Here is a 20,538-nt window from a genome sequence, read left to right as displayed (position 1 = left end):
TCTAGAATCCTCTGCAATACACAAGGGCCCTCACAGCAGATGTGCAGGAGTTCCTCAGCAGACAAGTTGATTTGGAAACAGTTTCCTGAAGCTGGGAAGTTAGAAAACCACTGCACTACACTGCACTGGCTCCTTTTGGATTGTTTTTGGTGATACAGCATCCCTTTTAGGTTGTTTTAGCATCCTTTTCTTAGCATCCTTTTCCAGTTGTTTCCTAGTCAGTCAGTCTTTGTCATGTGAACAATTGTTTATAAGCATTGCTCATACTTCCATCAACTATCTTTTCCCCTGCCTAAGAAGAGAGGGTTGATTGTTTTGGTCAAGGCAGCCTGAGCTAGTAAGAATCCTGGCAGAAAGGCCCAAAGGGGTAGACTTTTGTCATTTCCTTTATATTTATTTGGGAGCAGGGAGAGGCATCTATCACTATTTGCTCAAGCTTTTGTTAGTTTGAATTCCATTGTGGCCCATGTTCTTGTTTCCTAGGATTAAAAAGGGCCATTGCAACTCATTAGAGGGGTGTGTGTGTAGGTGGCAATGTTGTTTCATAACTGCAAGCAGATGACTACGCCTCCCTTAAGTGAACCACTTAAAGCAAATAGATGTGTGTCTGTATGGGTGGTGGTGGTGGTGGTGGTGGTGGTGGTGGAATGCAATAGAGCCGTGGATTGAACAGGGAAACACTGATGGGGTCTGCACATGGCATATTTTCTCATTCTCTGGCATATGTCTGAGGGACTAAGGTAGGATAGATTTTAAATAAATAATTTTTTGGTCATTTTGGGATGCAACAGTGGATCCTGATTAAATTTGCAGCCAGCATTAGATCAGGACTGAATGTCAATACTTGATGGCAAGATTAGCCATTAGAATAGCCTTTGTGAACCAGACATAATTGGCTTGCAAGTAGCAAGCTAAGAAATGTAATAGGCTGACATGTAAAAAGTGCAGCACGTAGGAGAAGATCATCAAGTGTAATGATTTAAAAATGAGAGGCAGAAGTGGGATGTGATTTGAAATGGGATGTTCTTCCCCAAAGTGCAGAGGCTTGAGGACCTTTTCACAGAGTGGCTTGTAAAACACAGGATGTAATGGTCCTTCTTCTTTGCTGGCTAGGCTGTAAGAGGCATGTCGTTCCCTTTGGGACCCCTCACTATAAAAAACAAGTGCAGAAAGAGCTTGCAGGAGACCAGTGGAAAATATCCATAGAAGAAGTGGAGCAAAATACACGGATAGTGACACCTGAGAGAGGATGCCATGGCAAAACGTTCAGATATAGAAAAGCTTGGAAAGAAGTAGCTCATGGTTTGGAATAAAGAAGCTCTGTGGCTCCTGAATGGAGACGACGACTGGATGGTTGCCCAAGAGTTCAGCGTTGGGATGTCTTCACCCCTCTTCTTTCCCTTCCCACACTAGGCGGAAGCAGCAGAGCCTGGAGGCAGAGGAGGCCAAGCAGCGGTTGAAGGAGCCATCCATCTTTGTAAGTGGTGCCTCGAGAGTTGGGGGAGGGTCGTCCAGTTGCACGGCTGGGCGCCCCCAGGATTTTGGCAGCGGTAGGCCTTCAGCACCAAGGCTGGCTGGTGACGTTGGGGACCCGCTCTGCAGCCAGCGTGAGGGCCTCACTGCCCGAGAACTCTTCATTGCTGCAGCTTTGTGCTAGGTCAGGAGAATAGAGGCTCTTCTGGTGTGGTTGAGGTGCCCTGGGGCTGATGCTGACCTCTCTCCCTAGGGGGAGCAGGAGGACGAGGAAGACAGGCAACAGCCCAAAAAGTCTGAGTCAGAGGTGGAGGTGAGTGCGGCCCCGGGGCACAGCATGCATTGTGTAGGCAGCAGACCCACCATGCACCCTACAGGGCTATTGCTGCATGAGGATTGTTGTGTTGTGCAGAGTTTTGGCAGGGCGGAGGGCGGGGGCTTCTATTTGGTCGCTGTTGTCATGTGGATGAGCTGGAGTGTGGTGTTGGTGAGCAGGAGTCTGTGCTTAAACAGGGTCGGGCATCAGTTGTATTTTGGGAGAGCGAGGCAGAGTCCCGGCACCTCCATGGGCCATCTCTTCTCCTTGGCGGGGGCCGGGGGGGAGGGTTCCTGCTGTTGGGAGCCAGTCTGTGCTGCCGTCACTGCTTCGTGTCTACCATGGGCCATTGCGGGCAGTGGGCAGGGAGGGGAGGCACACTGTGTTTGTATGTGGCAAGCATCCTATTTTGCCTCTGTTGCCCTGGCAACTGCATGGAGCAGGCGGCTTGGGTGTTGTGTTTATGCCTGGATCTGTGTCCGCTGAGCGCCCTGGGCTGTGCTTGAGCCTGCTTTCTCACCAGTTCCCCTTGCATCCTGGCAGGAGGCGGCCGCCATCATTGCTCAGCGGCCCGAGAACCCCCGCGAGTTCTTCAGGCAGCAGGAGCGAGTGGCTTCAGCCAGTTCAGAGACACCCCCACCCGTCAACAGAACAGGTAGGGAGCAGCCACTGGTGCATGCTGGGAAAGGAGGAGGATCAAGTGTTCTCACGAGAGGCGGGGTAAGTGGAGGTTTGGGGGAGGGCGTGTAAACATAGAGCAGTGGCATGGAGAAGGGAAGTGGGTGGGTGCACAGCTGGGGGCAAGGCAGTGGGAACACCCAGAGATCTGGGCACTTACATTGCAGGGAGAGTAGGGTAGAGAGTAGGCAGCAAAACAAAAACACAAAACAACCCAGTCTGATGCAAGGTCAGAATAGGTCAGAGGAGACGGATTTTGTGTGACTGCTCTCACTATGTCTCATTACAAGACAAACAGCTGCTATCCAGTGAAATACCTAATGATAGACCATGTCCTTTCATATGGGGCATCGCCAGTTTGGGGGGCTCACTGCCACAGAATGTGTCTAAGAATTTGTCTAGTGTTTTAAAATTTCATTTATAAAAGTGCTATCACATTTTGAAGAGGGATAGAAACACTACCTTGGAGTTTAAATGAAGTCAGAGTGAGCCTCCTATGGGGCACATGAAAACCGCCTTTCTCTTGGACAAGGACCCCCTTTGTTTTCTAGATCATTAGGTGCTGCTCCTGGTGCAGAAGGACTGGGTGCTGGTGGGGCTCTGAATTAAGCCTCTCCAACCCTGAGGTGGCACCTGGAGGAGTCTCTGCCTTTTCCAGAGGAGAAGGGTGGCCACGCTGAGAGCCAAGCCAGATGTGATCACAGGAGAGCCCTGATCAGATCTCCCATGGTTTTTTCAGAAGGTAAAAGCAACCATGAGTAGGGATGTGCACGGAACCGGGTGGGGGTGGTTCAAGGGGGTGGGGGGTGCCACTTTAAGGGCAGGGGAGGGTACACTTACCCCTCCCCCTGCCGGCACTCGTTTTCCATAAAAGCCTGCAAGCGGACCTGGTACTTCTGGCCACTTCCGGCCAAAGAGGGTGAAGGGGCGGCGGGGAGGTACACTGCTGCCTGGAAGGCTTTTATGGAAAACGAGCACCGGCGGGGGGAAAGCGGGGGAGGGGTAAGTGCACCCTCCCCCGCCCTTAAAGTGGCACCCCCTCCGGCTTCAAACTTTGAACCAACCGCCCCCACCCCACCCCCCGCCGGTGTTCAAACCTGTTCGGAGGCCTGTTCATGCACATCCCTAACCACGGGCCCCTGTATGTTTTCCTCCATCGGCCAAACCGCAGCCTTGTGGTAGGATTCAGATGAGGAAAGTAGCATGGGAGGAAAGAGTTAACCCTCCTTGCTCAGGACCTCTCTGTGGCTGCTTTTTTACCTTTTGGGGAGGAAATGCAGAGATTCACTTCCAGATCTCCCAGTGTCCCATCTGGCTTGGCCCTGAATCTCCCCGTTTGGAAATGTGGATGAAAGCAGTTGACCATTTATACCTGCCACTGTCCCACTGTGGGCCACAACCACCGAGGGAATGGGTCATCTCCACACCCTGCTTTGTAAGAGCTGGAGCCTGCAGACGGCTTCCCAGGGGGGACCCTTGTTCGGGTGTGGTGACCGTTGCACAGCGAGTGGCTCTTGGTTTCCACTCTCCGTTCCATCCCAGTGTGTGAGTGACTCTCTGACTTGGGCTGTGGGAGCCCTCCGTATTCTTTTTTAGCCCTCCTTGGAAAGGAAGTGATGTAAGAGTGGTCTGCTGGTACCACTGGATGCTGCTGTCTGAGGTGTGGTGCAGCAGGGGGTCAACTTGGCAGGAAGGGTCTGTACGCAAAAGGGGCAGTAGGATGAAGCCGATGCGAGTCGGGTGAGATGTCTGGAAATACTGCCGGGACCTGGAAGTGTGTCAAGTGGGCCTGTCACTCAGTGAAGGGTCTTCATATCAAATGAACAGGAAGAGGAGGTTTGGGGCAACCATAGGTGTGATCCTGCCCCACCCCCCAACTTCTCGTTGCTACTTATGGCAGTGCTTGCTGCCTGTGGCTAGGCACTGAGGCCCAGGACTTAGGTGCAGTCCAGAAGGCCGGGGTGGCTGAGGAGAATTAGGCAGGCTGCAGACCTTGGGCCTGTAGAGGACTGAGCAGTCATGACCACTCCGGCCTGGGAGAGGCCAAGAGCTTTCCTCACGGGAGTCCTGTGGATTGTGGCTTTGGGTTGGGGGTTCTGTATTGGAGCTTGGGCTGGCTCTTTTGGGGACCAGGCTGTCGATAAAGCAGGAACATTGGCATGAGCCCGTTTCCCTCGTATCTCCTGCCTCACTCTTTAGATGACTCTTTCCCCTCAACCCTCTTGCACTCCCCGGCCTTTCTTGTGCCGTCCAAGCCCTTGGCACTGCCCTGCCCTGGCCCTCATGTTCCCCCAGTCCCTGCCCTTGCTTCCCCGATTCCCCCACACTGCCCCCCTGCAGTGTCCTGCCTGCTCACTTTGCCTTCCTCGGGACCTGCCTCCCTCACTCCCTTTCCCTGCCTCCCCAGCCCCTAAAGTGGGCATTGATTGCCCAGTGGCACACGAGGGAGGGGCGGGTGATGGAGCGGGGAGCTGGAGGGGAGACTGACCGTTCTCTTCTGCTTTCTCTGTCTCCGTCCGTCTGTCTGTCTTTCTCTCAGCAGGTCGTCTGCACTGTCCTTTCATAAAGGCACCTGACAGTGGGCCGCCTTCCTCCTCCTCTTCCTCCTCCTCCCCTCCACGGACTCCCTTCCCCTATATCACTTGTCACCGCACACCAAACCTCTCCTCCTTCTTCCCATGTAGGTAGCCAGGCCCAGGCCGGGCTTTGGGGGAGATGGTTTGGGGAGGCAGCTGCTTAAACAAGTCTCGCCCCAGCCCATGCCTTTTGACTGACATTGAGCGGGGCGTGGGCTGGCAGACCTCCCTCCCAGAAGCTCTAAAGTCCTGCCACCCTATGGCCATGTCCCCTCCAGTCCTACCCCACCATGTCCCCTCCAATCCTACCTCTGCTAGGAGGGACTAGAGTCAATGTTTGCCCAAGAAGGTGACCCCCCCCCAAGGCTGGATCAGGGGAGACTCGGGACTTGGCTGCTCTTTCATGCGTACTGCGTGGTGGGCTCACATCACAGAACGTAGCCTCAGATGAGAGCAGTCAAGCTGAGAAGAGCGGGGCCACCTTGCCTGACATAGCCACAGTTAAGTCTCCAGCCAGTGGACTGTCCTGTATATAGTCAGGTCTTCTCTCCCCCCCCCACCCCGCCCTACCAAAGGGCATTCTAGGCAGGTGGGCTGCTACGAGAACTTCTCTGCATCCACAGCTCTCCCCTAAATCTGAGCAGCTGCTGACAGGCCAGTGTGTATTGATACCACATGGAGGCAGAGCCTCCAGGATTAATCCCCATCAGGCTGGCTGCATTTGCTGCCAATTAGAAAAGGGGGACTGCGTTGATGTTTGCAGCGAGAGCTCTTCCCTCGAGTGGGCAGTGGCTCTAAGGGAAGCCCAGAGAGGAGAGGCCAGATATTCTCTTCATCCAAGTGCCGTTCTACACTGGGGAGAACGACAGCCGCATGGTTGCATTTTCTAGCACTTGGTTCTCTGGTGGTGGGTCCCCAGGGCACTGCCCAATGCTAGGTGTGTCTCCTGCCCCTCTCCCCACACACAAGAGGCAGCAGGGGGAGGGTCAAGGCTTTCAGCCTCCAGTGTGCTTGTCAGGAGAGAGGGAGGGGGAGGCTGCCTTGGTGGTGCACGTTGCTGTGGGCGGTCGGGTAGCTTTTAATTGGCTTGGCTAATGTGGATGACCAGGTAGGTTGGGGCACGCCATGCAGAGGAGCAGGTGGATCTGAACGTGTGGTCTCCCGACAAAGCTGCCCCGTTGTCTGGTGTGTGCCGCCGGTGGGCCCTGTGGGCTCTGGGGGTGTGGCCTGGGCCTGCCCAGCGCTCGCTCTCTTGAGCACCGGTGTGGCTCTTTCGCAGGCAGCCAGACGGAAATGCACAGAAAGGCCTCTGCCTCCACCAGCAGCCCCTGTGACTCCAGTACAGCCTCGACACCTGTGGGCGAGCAGATTGACCGTGCCCTGGATGAAGTAACGCAGCAGCAGGGTGCCTTGAAAGGTAGGCGCATCGCAGCCCCTCGGCGGCCGCCTGGCTGGACACTCGGCCTGGCTGCCTTGCCCTTGCCCTCCCCCAGTGGCCCCCAGTGATGAGTTCCCTTGCCTGCACATGCGCCGACGACGCCTCTTCTCCCCCTCCCTCCTGCAGACTCCTCCAGCCCAAGCAGTGAGGAGACCGCCGTGGCCTCTGCAATGAACTGGGCTCCTCCCAGTGTGGAGCAGCCAGTGGAGAAGGCAGAAGAGCCTCCTGGGGCCTCCGCCTGGCAGGGAGCTGACTGGACAGAGCCACAAGTGCAAGGCGGGGCTGGCCCCACAGAGGACCTGGTGTCCCCAGAGTCCAAGGAGGAGCCTCTGTTCCCAGAAGCCCCACCTCCCAAAGAAGAGCTGCTGTTCCCTGCAGCCCCGCTGCCCATGCAGAGCGAGGGGGTCCTGGATCTGGGAGAGGCCTTTGGGTTTTCCCAGCCGCCTGCTCCCCCGTCAGAGAACATCCTTGACCTGTGGCAGAATGACAGCACTGCCGTGGAGCCCACCCCTCCGGATGCCTGGGAGCTCCAGGGTGGGCCCCCCACCCCTGCCCCGTGGGACCTTCACGATGGGCCTCCCGCCCCTGCCCCCATGCTGGTGGAGGTGGACGTCCCCCCAGGGGCACCAGAGCCCCCATCCTCAGCTGGCCTCGCTGAAGATAACCTGCTGAACTTCAATGACCTGCCCGAGCCCCCGGCCACCTTCTGCGATGCGGAGCAGGACGAAGAGCCCGCCAGCATCATCGCCATTGAGGGGCTCCATCAGATGACGCTCAGCTATCAGCATGCCCTGCAGGAAGCCTCCGGGGTTTCCCAGGAGCCCCAGCTGCTCACCAATGGGGAGACTGCTCAGAAGGAAAGCACGCAGGTGAGATCATGCTGCAGGCTAGCCGGGTTCCAGAATCCAAGTTGCGGCCGGTCCGTGCCCCCCACCCCTCAAGAGCAGAAGCAGGCTCGGCAGGTCCTGTGGCTGTGCTGTGGCTCTCCAGTGCTCACACAGTGCCTCTGTTCCTTACCCGGCCGCTGGAGCAGTGAAGACTGATCATATGTCCCCTTTTCTGGTGTGTATGTGGGGGTGAGGAGGACTTGAGCTAGCTAGCATGGCCCTCTTGCATCCTTAGGCTGCCTGTGTTCCATCCACGAGGATTTAGGTACCCTTCAAGGCATCTCAATTGCCCTTTCAGACACCTTTCTTACCCTGAAAAGGTAGAAGGGTGGCATTTTCAAAGCAGGCTGATGGGCAGTGTGGGCAGTTAGTGAGTGTGAGGAGAAAAACAGGGGTAATCACTCTTCTGGGTGGATGAACTGTGAGTCAGACTGCAAACACCTTCCAAAGCACAGCGCATGCAATGGCTTGGTTTTTCCCCCCCTTCCAGACCAGTGAAGGTTATTTCAGCCAATCCCAAGATGAAGACTTCAACCAATCAGAAGAACCATCGGCTAAAGCTCCTCCTCCAGTGTTCTACAACAAGCCCCCAGGTGAGGGGGGCCCCCAGGGATGGGCGGGTGGTGCGGGAGGGACTAGTCTTGGCCTCATTCTAACCATGTGGTCCCGAGATGCCTCCCAGTGGCATCTACCTCTTCTGGGGCCCTTCCACACGCCCTGGGAGTGGGAACTTCTGTGATCTCCCTTTCAGAGTGTCTCCCCCATCAAACTGCCACCCTCATTCCTAGCTCATGCTTTGGGTCTCACTCCTCAGAGATTGATATCACCTGTTGGGATGCTGACCCAGTGCCAGAAGATGAGGAGAGCTTCGGGGGCAGCGTTTAAGGCCAGCTCCCATGTCCAGTCCTGTATCCCGCACCCAGCAAGCCCAGCGTGTGCAAGCCTGGAGCAACCGCAGCGAGGGCCTGGTGCCTGCTTGCTCTGTATTGTAGCCCTGCGGTCCAAGGCCTCCGATTGTACCCCAGCCAAATAGGATGTTCTCCGTGGTACTCCGGGGTAACTTTTCCAGCGCGCGCTCCTTCTCTTTCTCTCTCTCTCTCTCTTTTTCTAATGTTGTCAAATAGAAGACGTGTAAATCTGCCTGGTCCCCTCTTTGTTGGTAGCTCCCCTGCAGCCCCCTACCCTATTGCCTCTGCCCACTGGGGTTTTTCGACCCTCCCTCCATTGCCATGTATGCCATCTGGGTTGATCTCCTGCGTGTGCTGCTCTTTGCGGGTGGACAGGGAGGGGCCTTTCCTCCTCTCAGACTCTGCCCAGAGTTTTGAGTATTTTGCACGGATCTAAAATAAAAAAATATATATGGCAATAAAAATGGCCCTGTGTGGGCAAGGCTCTGGCTCCCACCCCCTTCCCCTTCTCCATTTGGTTCCCTAGACACCCAATCCCCAGGAAGTGACAAGAGCCCTGCCCAGCTCTGGGCTCCAGCAGGAGTTAGCAGCAAGGAACTTCAACTCCACGGCCCTGTGTTGGAGAGCAAAGCCCACTCCAGACCCTTCTCCCTAGGCCTTTATTTGCCCTGGGAGCCTGGGACAAGGGGAGACTCGGGGTGAGCTTCCCCCTCCCTCTTTCCTCGCCCTCTTTCCTCTTCCATTCCATGCTTGGTTTCCTTTCTCTCACGTACAGTAATTGTTTTTTTGAAAGCACAAATCCTGTAACAGCAATGTGCTTATGTATGTTAATAAATAAATTGATTCCAAGCAGGGCAGCAGGCTTTGCAGCACAGGGTTTTTTTTCCTCCCAGGAGAGCAGTGACGGAACACAAGGCCACTGGGTGGGTGGGTGGGGAGATTCCACAGAAAGCCACACAGGACTCACATCTTGCCTGCGTCTTTGTTTTCTGCCTTTGTTTCTTGGTAGATCCCTTTGCCCTGCAGCCATAAGGAGTTAGAAATGTACTATTGGGGTGGGGGGAAGCTGAGGAGTTTTCTAGATTTCAGAATTCACGTGGCTAGCAGAGAAGGGAGCACATAGCTGTGAACATCAGTATGCAGTCAGTGATGGGCCCTAGATGAAGTCACAGCCTGCAGTGGAAAATGCACAACTAGAGGGAGCTGGTAGCAAAGGGATCCATTCTTGGAATGCGCTGCCTTCTAATAAGCGAGGGGGGGGGGAATCAAAGCCATCATCTGCAGGATGGGATTCCTTAGGCTGATGAAATTGCTCCACTTCCTACCACAGTCGATGGGGCACTCTCAAAAAGCCCAGCACAGCCACCCATCTTGTGCACAGACTCTCACCAACCACCCAGGACTACGTTTGTAATAAATCAGGTTCCACAAACTTTATTATTGTCAAAAGGTAACAAACAAAAAATAGGAAACAAAGTTTAGGCCAAGCCAGAGGCCCCCTTGCAGTCAGCACCAACAGAGCCTGTAGTGGGCCCAGAAAAAGGGGAGTGGGTGAGACGGGGAGACCAGCCCCAATCCCGCCCTGGCCAGGAGGTCAGAAACAACGGGGACCTTTGCACTGTGCAGGCCTGTGGCCTGGGCGTGGCCGGAAGGCTCGGACTCAGGGACTTGGGGGCTCCCACAGCCCCAGAGAAGAGGCTGCCCGTCGTCTCCAGCATCGGCGCAGCAGCCACAGTCCCACGTGGCACGGCGTGGCGTGTACTAAACTGCCGTAGTCCTGCCAAACAAAGGCATGGAGACAGGCAGGTGCCAGGGCCCAGGCTCATAGCTGTCCCTGGTGCTGAGTTCGGAGTCTGTCCAGCTGGGGAAGAGGCGCTGCGGGTGCTCCGCCTCCAGGTAGAGGGTGGGGCCCCGGCTGGCCGAGCTGGGCAGGTGGAGGGCTGACCCATAGCCCCGGTCCAGGAAGAGGGGCTTGGAGCTGGGCGGCTGCTCCTGCTTCTCCGGCTGCTCCGGGCTCAGGAACGGGGCGTGGATCTTGCGGTACAAGCCGCGCGTGTCGGTCAGGACTTCGCTGTAAGGGGGGGGAGGCTCTGCCATCAGCACGGCTTCCTCGTAGCAAGGGGGCTTCGATGGATCCGGCTCTGCAAGCAAAGCAATCACAGCTACTGAGTGGGCTGGAGGGCGGCAGCCGCAGAGGGCGATTCCCACTCAACCCACCCTCTGGGGCCCCGGTCCTGTTTTTCTCTCGCTAGGGATACTAGATTGGAGCTCGACCCCCATAAGCTGTGTTGTCATGGTCCATACGCAGGCAAGCCAACAGGGGCTGGGTGCAACGGGCAGGGGGACATCCCTGCGTGGCAGTCTGGGACCTCCTCCTCCTCCTCCTCCTCCTCCTCCTCCTCACAGAAGCGTCTAGACCCAGGCTGCCCAACTTCAGCTGTGGCTGGCCTGCAGCTCCCATCATCCCCAGCCACAGTAGCCCATGGTCAGGGATGGTGGGAGCTGTAGTCCAGCATCTGTGCCACCGGGATCTAGACGCTCTGCCCACTGCTAGATGCAGGAGTGGAGATCACCCTTCACCCACCTCCGGGCCATTCCCATCTCCATGCTAAAGAAGCGGAAACTCCACAGAGTATGAACAGCAGCTTGAGGAGTTACACGTTTCCACCGGCTGGAGGAGCTGTAGCTCTCCTTGGATTTCAAAGCAGCCACCTAGTCACAGAACCACCTTCCGGTTGAACTTTGTTTTCTCTTTCGCGCCAGCCCCATCCTAAAGCCCCCTCTGTGCCCTTACCGTGTCTGCAGCTCCAAGGTCTCGGGGGCGGGAGATGGGGGCGGGGCGGCTCAATGCGGAGTCGGTGGGGCACAGCAATGCCTGGTGGGCTTCTCATATAGCCGCCTCCATAAGCAGGGCCCCCATAGGCAGGGCCCCCATAGCCCTCGTAGTGCAGGGGCTCCATCTCCAGCGTGCGCAGGTGCTGCTCCCGCAGCCGCTCCTCCTGCCGCCGTTTCATGCGCCGCCGCAGGTAGCTGCAGAAGCAACATAGCAACACAATGAGCCCCCAGATAAGCCAGAAGCCAGCAAAGCAGGTGAGGAAGGTGTAGGTGCCGTGGGACATCACCATCTTCACTCCTGGGGAATGGTGGAGGGTCCTAGAGGTTTCCCCCAACAGGTTTTTTTTGAAGCCAAGGCTCCTCTTCCGCTCTGGCTGGGTGGGGACTCTCTCTCTCTCTCTCTCTCAGCTCTTCTGTAACAGGCAGCAACAGGCTTAGTTCTGCAGATGAGCTTGTCTCTGCTTCCCTTGTTGCCCGGTCATGTGGGTGGGATCATAAATCTCCCCTATGCTTTCCTTGCACGTAGTCTCACCTTTTCCAAAAATGGCTCTCGGCCTCACTGCAATCCAGGTGCCTCCACTGGCACTCCTTCAGTCAAGGCCGCGGAAGTGTGAGCCCAGGCCCCTGTGCTGCAGCAGCTCAGCCCCTTCTAGTCACGCCGCCTCCTGCACGCTCTCTGCAGCCGTTGCCATGGAAGCAGTTCACTGGATGCAGGGACAAAGTTAGGCCTTTCACGGAGAGGGGGGAGTTCTTGCCCCTAAAGGAGCCCAGTGGAGGGAGGGAGAGCGCTGGGAAGGTTCGTGGGCACGGCATACACTCTCTTCTTTGAGTGCCTGAGTTCTTGGATACTTGGGGTGACACGACCAGTAACACCAGCACCCAGCCCAACTTCTTCCCATCGCTGGGTCAGGGCATTTGGGAGCCAACGGCAGTGCTGACAGGAACTCTCCCTCTGCAAACAGACAGACAGTGCCATTGAGTGCTATGCTCGAGAACAAGTCCCTTGTTCACACTAGCAAAGTGACAATTAAAGTTCATGGAGAGGACCACCGTCACACCCGAGCTCCAGACATTACTGTTCCTCCATGACAGTAAGCCTACTATGGGCTAGCCTACCATGAGAGTAAATACAAAGAATGGGTAGTGGGGTGGGAGCTCCTTGTTCAATTGGGTGAACAATATTTCTATGGTCCTCCTGACCAAGCACTGTAGTTGCTTCAGCAATATAAGCCAGCATCGACCGGTTGTGTGTGTGTGTGTGTGTGTGTGTGTGTGTGCGCTTAAGCTACTGCCATTCAGTCACACGCAGCCAAGGGGTAGCTGCCCACACACCCACCATCACATGTGTTCGCATGCAGACCAGACCAAGCCAGCAGATGGTCTTCCTGCTCTTCACCCAGATTCCAGCTAAGCCCAATGGGCCACACATTTTCATAAGAATTTCCACCAAAACTTTGTGAGGGAGAGAAAGCGGACCACTGATACTGGCTCAGGCAGCGAGGCTTTAAATTGCAGAGCACAAAATTCAAAACCTCCAATATGGCAGAGGGAGAGGCCCTCCCTCGTGCCAAAGCTCTACCTCACACTTCCTCCTGATGGCACTGGCAACCCAACTGTGCTCATCTGTTCTCCAACCACCACCACAGAAGTCTGCTGCCCACACATCTCACAGCTTCACCCCTCAAGAGCCTGCTTTCCACATGGCAGATCAAGCTAAGTTGCCAAGGTGTGCTCTCCTTGTTTTCCACCTTCCCTCATCCCTAGCAGGTTACAGACACTGTCCCATTGGAATGGTTTGCAGTGTTGCATGGTAACAAATGAGCATGAAGCAGAATACCCTGAATTCAAGAAAAAGTTGGCATTCCCATCAGGAAGAGCCTGACAAGCAGCTGCCTCTACATCAACTTCATATCTTCTTCCTTGTGATCATCAGTTCTGCTGCCTGTTAACAACTACGCCATCATGTTCCCTAGGCAAGCATGCCCAGAGCTCCATTCTTAAACAGGCTGGCTCCAAGGAAGGCTACATTTCAGGAGAATGCAGGCACTCCAAATGGAGAATTTCTCCACATGCTGTGAAAGGCGACCACTGGCAGGCTGTGAGCACAGAAACAGGGAGTGGTATTTGGGGGCTTTATATGGTTTTAGACGTCACCTCCTGTTTTTGAGCTCACAGCCAACCCCACTGGTTGTCCTCCACAGCATGTGTGCTGGAGACATTCTCCATTTGGAGTGCCGCCTGTGTCCTCCTGAAAATGGTATGGTAACCAGACCATTTCTGAAACTCTGAGAAGGGAGCTCTACGCATGCCTGCTAGGAAACATGGTGTCCTAGTTATTTGTAGACATCAGAAGTCCCAAAGGCACAGCCTAACCCCTTGAGCAGGATACACGACTACTGCTCTTCCTGGAGGTGCAGACCACAATCTCCCATAACATTTTATTGTAAATGTATGGAATATCAGCACAGCTCTGGAAATGAAAACAGACATTTCAGTAAATCCCATTCACATAATTGCTGCTGATGACATAAGCTAGCCCAACTTTAACTGTAGTTGGTTACCATAAACACCTATTAGAATTAAACCATTCTGAAAAACCTTACAGCTAAGAACTAGCTACAACTACTGAAAAACAGGATCAGTCTCCTTTTTCTTGGTGACCAGCCTCCTAAATCCTCTGCCTTCTGCTGCTCCCTCAGCCACAGCAACAAGTTTTCCTCACCATTCCAAAGCACCAAGAGGCCAACCATAGCTCAAGTATAATATTCCCCTCAGTCTTTTATTATGACTTAGGCTAAACAACCTCCTGCCCATCAGAGCCAAGGTTCAGACCTGTGTGGGCTACTTTGCTAGCATTCCCTTGGTCCACTGATGTGCTTTACATTTACCAGGTAAGAGTGCATACTCAGGATCTCTTACTAATCATTGATGTGTGTTCCCGAGAGTATGTCCTTTTGCTTAAGGAAATAAGACGTGCCTTGCAGGATCAGACCAAGATCCACTTAGTCCCACATTCTTTGCAATAATCCCAGCAGACACAAGGTGGTCCACCAGAAACTGGCCACTGATTCGGGTGGACTACCAACGATCTTCTGACCACCTCTGTCATACATCATGAGCTGATCAACGTATAGTCAGAAATGCAGCACAAGGCAACCACAGCAGTGCCTGAAATGCCAGTTTCTTGGACTCTCAGTCTCCCGTTGCTTCCTGTTTCCTCCAGAATGGCCTTATAAAGTGAACTATTATCTACGGTGTCTTTGATACAACATTTGTCTCTGTAACCTCTTATAGGCTTATTATTTTAAAAGAGTCAGATTTAGATATAGATCTGATGATCACAAGTCATGAGATGGAAAGGGAGAGCTACTGGGTGTGGGGCATGATGGTCAAATCCCAACCGATCCAATGATACAGAGTGGGCGAGTCAGCCATTCTCACATTCTTTGAGTGCATCTGTCCCAGGACAGAGGTGGTTCTATTGAGGAAGTATCACTGAACTGAAGCAAGCTCAGGAAGAGCAACTCTGTTGTCAATATAGCAGGGTCAAGGAAAAGAGACACTACTTGTTACCCAAGCAAGACATAGCAAAGCATTTATTCTTCTAAGTTCTGTTCAGTAAAAAACAAAAACAAAAACCTTCTTTTAAAGAACTCTGCAAATTCTCAACGTGAGAGACTAGCATGCCTATAGTAAAGGCTACAAATTCACTCTGAGCACACTGTGCAAGTACTGGATTTGGTAGTGGATATTGAATCTCAGCTCTTTTTAAAATGCAAGTTCCTAGGCCTTATGGACTGAAGACATGCTTGAAAGTGTAGGAACAATGCCAGCACTGACATTTCAAGCACCAGAGCCAAACAGGATTTTCAGTTGTCAAGGCAGAAGGTTTCAGTGCCCTACATAGCTCTGCTAGGATTAGAAGGAAAAGCACCTTGCAAGATCACCAAATATTGGCACTAAAATATAGTAGTAAACTAGACAATCTGATGTCCTTTAACTTTAAAAGTCACCATCTGAGACAAGCTGCTTCACCTTGCCCCAGTGGTAAGACCTGCCCCACTATCTGTATAAATTTACATAGTGCACGTGAGTCTCATAATTCAGCTTTCCTGAGTGTAGAATCTGAGTGCAAAACTATTTATTAATATTATATTTTATTTTAAATTTTAGTGAAGATTATATCTCTGACCTGGGCTGTTAACAGAAATAAATCCAAGATTGCAGTCCTTTTCCAAAATCAAACTGTAGAGAACTCCAGGACAAAGACAAGGTCACGGTGCTAGACCTCCACCTGGAACAATCTTGACGCCCTGAGATTTCTGGAAGCTGGCCAGAAACAAGAGGTCACAGAGCAACTTAGAGCTCCCTGAATATACTGCTGTACATGGGGAAAAATGCAAGCCAGCTAACAGAGAGCAGGACAACACTAACCTCATAGCCAGATACACGGCAAAAAAATTCCAGCTACAGTCAGCCATAAGCCAGTGACAGGCTTGGCATAGCATTACTATGGGGTGCTGGCCTTTTAAAGTAGCTGGCTAGTAGCTGCCTGGTATGCTGCTTGGATTTAGAGTTTAACTTTGCTATTTGGGGGTAGCAAAATGATCCCCTCTAACAAAAAATGGCTAGTGTGACTTTAATCCTATATACAAGGTAGGAAGATAGCACGCTCTGAAGCCGTACAACCACTCTCCATATTGTTCCAGTAACCTAGTGCTTCATATACAATATCCTTGAGGTTTTTAGGTCCCTAATCATTGAGGATTTTTTTTTTATTAAAGCAGCATGTTATGAGGGCTTCGCATATATCACTAGTTCCAATGCTGTTGAAAGAGTTCCAGCAGGGATTGTATAAGACTCACTGAGAAGAACTCAGTGTCTCTCCCCCACTTCCCTGTAATATAAAAAGGGAACAGAGACTCCTGTGCTGGGCAATGCAGATTCCAGTTCTGAAATCACGACAATAAATGTCAAAGTAAAGACTTAGCACCTTGGCAAGGGCTCTTCCTCAAGATGAATCTGGCCTGCAGCCACGGAAACCAGAATGGAATGGTATATTGTGTTGGCTGCGGGTGTGTGTGTGTGGCAGGGGGGAATGAGTAGCATTGCATGAAAGGGCTAGTCTACCTTAACAGCCGACCTTAAAAAGACACGCTGTCAGTAGCCCCATCCATTCATCCAGAACAAGGCCAGAGATTTTCCTGGTGACCTGCAGCTGCTGGAACCTCTGGTGGCTCTTGCAATGAAATGCCCCTCCAAAATGAGGCCCACTATTGAGGACACGAGGCATGTGCTTTCCAGCTTGTCTTCTCTATTCAGAACATGTGTTGGCTTCTGCTGCTTTTACAGCTAATATGTCCAGACCAGCACTATGGCAGGCTGCTTTTATGCAGCTACTCACAATAGTGCCACCACCCCATCCCTCTCATTGCGGCTGCTCCTCAAATATCAGCTATACTCATCCATGCATAAGACACCAACAGACCCTGTGAACAAGCAGGCAGGTTATGGGCATTCCAGGCTGCATGAGGCGGAATGTGTGGACATGCTTCGAGAAACTGAATGGAGAAACCAAAAAACCCTCAAATATTCTCTCAGCCCTGGGCTACAGAGAGCAATTGATCTACCTCCAGACTCAAGGCAAGCAGTCTGAGCACAGAGATACTTTCCTATTTGGCTGCCAACACACACTCGGGTCTTGGACTGAGACAGAGCTCAGTCTCAAAGTATGTCAAAATAAAAACTGAGTGCTCCTGTGCATGTGCAGTGTCTTTCCATTTGACTTTGTAAGCTGCCCAGAGAAAATGTTATGGGGCAGCCAACAAATAAAGTTATCATCATCATCATTGCAGCAGCCCACTTCTCAAACATACATCTAAGGTTAGATTGTAATTTCTCAAAAGAGAGGCACTGGGGTGCAAGCTTGAATGAAAGCTATGTCAGGGCCCTCAAGGTCCTGCTCATCCATCCTAATTGTGTGGGGACAGTCTGTGGGGGGCGGGGAAGTGCTCTAAACATGCTCAGAGGCCCTTTCATTTATTATTACTTTGCATTTGCTTTGGTCTTGAAAACATTCCAGGAGACCTTTTCACCACTGCAGGGCACCAAAGGAACTCTAGATTCATGCCCAAGTCTCTCCTGTTCTTTAGGCTGATACACAAAGACGTGCGCTGGGGAAAGAAGACGTGAGGAACAAGGCCAGGCCAGATTTCTCATCTGTGGCAGTGCCATCTCTCTCTCTCTTTCTGGCTCACACCCCCCCCCCCCCGCCCGGAGGAGAGTTTAAAACGGGAATTGTCTCTCCTTACCATACAGAGGGAACTTGGTTCGCTTCTCCAGAAGGCAAATTAACCCCATCCACTCCAAATACCAAGGCAACCTCCTCTTCGCATTTCTGCATCCCGAGAAGAGAACTGGGCCTATGCAGGGTCTATTTCCCCCCTTCATTTCGGCCCCCACTCGGAAAGGTGTTTCTACTGCGGCAAAGCCCACCACCCGTGCCTGACCCCCGGAAAAAGGCGACCCCGTCACCATACGATGCGCCGCTCCTGGACTAACTGCATCCACCCAACGTGCGCCGTGCAAAGGGGTGGCGTTTGCAAAGAACCCCCCCCCAACACACACACACACACACACTCCCCGACACAAAGATGGGCGCGCACAGGCAGGCGAGAGCGCGCTAGTCTTTTCGCCTCCTCCCCCCCTTCCCCCCGTTATATATTGCCTCCCCCATATTGCCAATCGCCTCCCCGCAAGTCCATTGCCAGCCGCGGGCAACACTGCCACCTTCCCCGGCCACGCCAAGTCCCCAGCCTGGTGTCCCAGCAACAGGAGGCAATGAAGCGCCAATCCCAGACGGTCTTCCCTGTCGCCTAGCCCGGGTGCGGGGGCAAGGAGAGCAATCCTATTTCTGGCACCTTAAGGGGCAGCAGCACGTGGAGAGGCGGCCGGGGAGGAGGGGAGGAGAGCACAGAGCAGGGGACAACAAGCACCTGAGCGCGGCGCAGCCCTGGCAGGTCGGCGCCTCGTCCTCGTCGCTTTGATGGGGCCGGGCTGGTAGAGCAGGGTCTTCCTTCGTCCTCCTCCCCGAGATCAAGGATCGCCGGTCGGAGCCTCATCTCTGGCAGTCGGCAGAGCCATCCCCCAGCTTTGAGTCCAGCGTGGAGGGGTCACAGCCTGGGAGCGCTCTGCCGGCGATCAGGGAGTGCGGTGCCCGGCGTGCTCGCCAGCTGTCGCCTTGCCCACTGCCCGACGCCGCGGCCTCCACGCGGGCGGTGCCAGGGCTCTCCCTTTGTCTGCTCGGCTGCGAGCGCTCACGCGTCTCTCTCTTTCTCTCGGGCTCCTGTCTAGCTCGGCTCTCTGCCGGCCCCGCCCTCTGGCTCCTCCCTCCGGCGGCGGCGGCAGCACCAGCGGTTGCCAGCCTCTTCCTCCTGCCCCCTTGAGGGGCTTGCAGCCTGTCGGGGCTTTCCTCGGAGAAATCCCCAGGCCCTCAGACCGTCCGAAAAGCTGTGGGTGGGGTCAGATTCGTGCAGGCCAGCTGGCAGCGGTGGCGGCAGGAGCAGCACCGCACGAGGAGGCTGGCCGATCCCGAGGGCTCCTCCGTCCTTTCTGCTCCTGGGTGGGATTTCCTGCCGGGATTTGCTTGGCTCCCTCACTGTCCTTTCCGATCTGGGCGGGTCTCTTTCCCTCTCTACGTCATAGTGCAGCCTCGGCACGGGACAACACGTCACGGCAGGAGGGGGAAGGGGCGCGCGAAAAGGGAGAGTTCGATCGAACCCAAGAGGCCCGCCTGATCCCCAGCCCCCACCGAGCAATCCGTGATCTCTCGCTCCACGCTTCGCGAGCCAAGAATAGACCCTGGGAATGAGGCCTTGATTCATAGCCTCCCTCCCCCCAGCATACACACACACACACCTCCGCTACCCTGCACACAGACGCAAGAGGAGAGCTATTCTTGAGCTGAAACCTCAAGAATCTAGGAAAAGCTTGAATGGGGGGAGAACCACCAGCTCGCCTAAAATTGCCCTCCTCTGGGATGTTCCTATTTGTTGTGGGGCATATAATATAATGCGGATTGTCTGCTACTCTCAGGGTCTGGATACTGAAAACCTCCTATTGATAAATGCCTTCTGATTTAGGTGTAGTCTTGCCTTCTGCTTTTAGGATGCCCCATGCAGATGTCTGCCCCAGGGACATACAGAGCTTTAGAGCTTCCAGGGACCATGGAGGCCTTCTATTCCAACCCCCTGCTCAGCACAGGACAAAAGGCACCAAAGAGCTCAGTGTCAGTCCATGTCAACACGTAGGGTTGCTTTCCTTATGGTGCAAGGGACGAAGAAATCAGCAACTGAGAGCCCCAGGACCAAATCTGAGACCCCCCTCTGATTACCATCACCCCACAGTTGCCAACACAGATGCAAAGGCTGCATGCAAAAGGCGCTGTTGACTGTCACAATGGGACTTGTAGGCTGTCCACTCTGGATCAAACCTGGCCTGTCAACCCCATCCTTTCTTTAAGAGTGGCCCTTCCAAAAAAAAGAAAAGTTGCTGACTAGAGGCGCACCTAGGTAATTTGGGAGCCTGGATCTAGAGGCCTTTGGAGTCACCCCCCTACTCCCCCACAAATTAAGTATCATCACGCTCGGCCGGCCAACCACACCATCTGGGACACACTAAAGAAGATTGCGGGGGGGGAGGGGCTGGAGCTCTGGAGGCCCTGGATGTCAGCCAGGGGTAAGGCCACCTCTGACTAGAGGTGTAAGGTCTCTGCTCTCCCCATCCCATGAATGGCCTCCAAGCAGCTGTGCTCCATCACCTCCTGAAGATGGAAAGACATGGCATAGCTTTGCTTTGAGCTGACTGGGCAGGGCTATGATCCAGCACCTGCATGTTCTTTTCATTGATGTTGTCTGCGGGAAGGAGCTCGATCACCCATGATCATGTTCAGGCTTCCCCTAAACATCCCCAGGAACCAGACGCAGCATCCAGCAGGATAGTGCCTAGAGAGGCTGTGTGGCTCTATGGCTGCTTCTGGAGGAGGGGTGGAGGGGGCTGGGGCAGCTCTGCATGTCCCCTCCCCTCAGCCATGTGCTCTCTGCAGAGCTGACATTCCTGACTGCAGAGAAGCGATGGGGAGGGGGGGCCACTGGCAGCCATAATGCAGCCTGCAGGCCTCTCTGTGCTGCTGTCATGGTGACGGAGCCGGGAGAAACACATGAAGCTGCCACTCATCAGGAGTTAATGAAAAGTGTCGTGCCTTGCCTGACAGAGCCTCGGGAAGTGGAGCTGAGGAGCCCCATCAGGGAAATGGAAGTGAAAAGGCAACCACCTCACCTCACCATGTTTGGAGGTGGAGGGCATTTGGAAGCGCATCCGGACTTGGGTCTGAGAGGGTCGTCATCACTCAATAAAGAAAACTGAAGAA

At 54.0% G+C, this 20,538-nt stretch overlaps 2 protein-coding genes across 11 annotated transcripts in view; one reads left to right on the top strand and one right to left on the bottom strand.

The window, feature by feature from the left end:
- Positions 1-9,133, top strand: part of DBN1 (drebrin 1) — a 39,923-nt gene extending 30,790 nt beyond the window's left edge. Inside the window, exons 8-15 of one of the 6 annotated variants that reach the window (XM_053298572.1) lie at positions 1,414-1,477; positions 1,727-1,786; positions 2,333-2,444; positions 5,007-5,147; positions 6,323-6,460; positions 6,608-7,350; positions 7,859-7,961; positions 8,183-9,133. In XM_053298572.1, the coding sequence (XP_053154547.1) occupies positions 1,414-1,477; positions 1,727-1,786; positions 2,333-2,444; positions 5,007-5,147; positions 6,323-6,460; positions 6,608-7,350; positions 7,859-7,961; positions 8,183-8,253 (1,432 nt within the window). In that variant the 3' untranslated portion in view covers positions 8,254-9,133. The remainder of the gene's footprint in view (positions 1-1,413; positions 1,478-1,726; positions 1,787-2,332; positions 2,445-5,006; positions 5,148-6,322; positions 6,461-6,607; positions 7,351-7,858; positions 7,962-8,182) is intronic. The other 5 variants (XM_053298573.1, XM_053298575.1, XM_053298574.1 and 2 more) reach the window with 5 other exon arrangements.
- A 561-nt stretch (positions 9,134-9,694) lies between these two features.
- On the bottom strand, positions 9,695-18,810 carry PRR7 (proline rich 7, synaptic). 5 transcript variants are annotated; one of them, XM_053303445.1, is made up of 4 exons: positions 18,107-18,809; positions 11,644-12,063; positions 11,071-11,306; positions 9,695-10,417 (listed from the first exon to the last, which is right to left on the bottom strand). In XM_053303445.1, exons 3-4 carry the CDS (start codon positions 11,288-11,290, stop codon positions 10,038-10,040), a joined length of 600 nt encoding a protein of 199 aa, XP_053159420.1. In that variant the 5' UTR covers positions 11,291-11,306; positions 11,644-12,063; positions 18,107-18,809; the 3' UTR covers positions 9,695-10,037. The 5 variants fall into 5 exon arrangements, with proteins under 5 accessions (XP_053159420.1, XP_053159417.1, XP_053159416.1 ...); XM_053303442.1 differs by having other exon boundaries at positions 11,071-12,063; positions 18,032-18,810; XM_053303441.1 differs by having other exon boundaries at positions 11,071-12,063; positions 18,107-18,810.
- Positions 18,811-20,538: the final 1,728 nt, after the last annotated feature.

This window comes from Hemicordylus capensis, chromosome 2 (genome assembly GCF_027244095.1).
Source record: "Hemicordylus capensis ecotype Gifberg chromosome 2, rHemCap1.1.pri, whole genome shotgun sequence".
Lineage (NCBI taxonomy): Eukaryota > Metazoa > Chordata > Lepidosauria > Squamata > Cordylidae > Hemicordylus > Hemicordylus capensis.
This window is presented reverse-complemented; position numbering and strand designations above follow the sequence as displayed.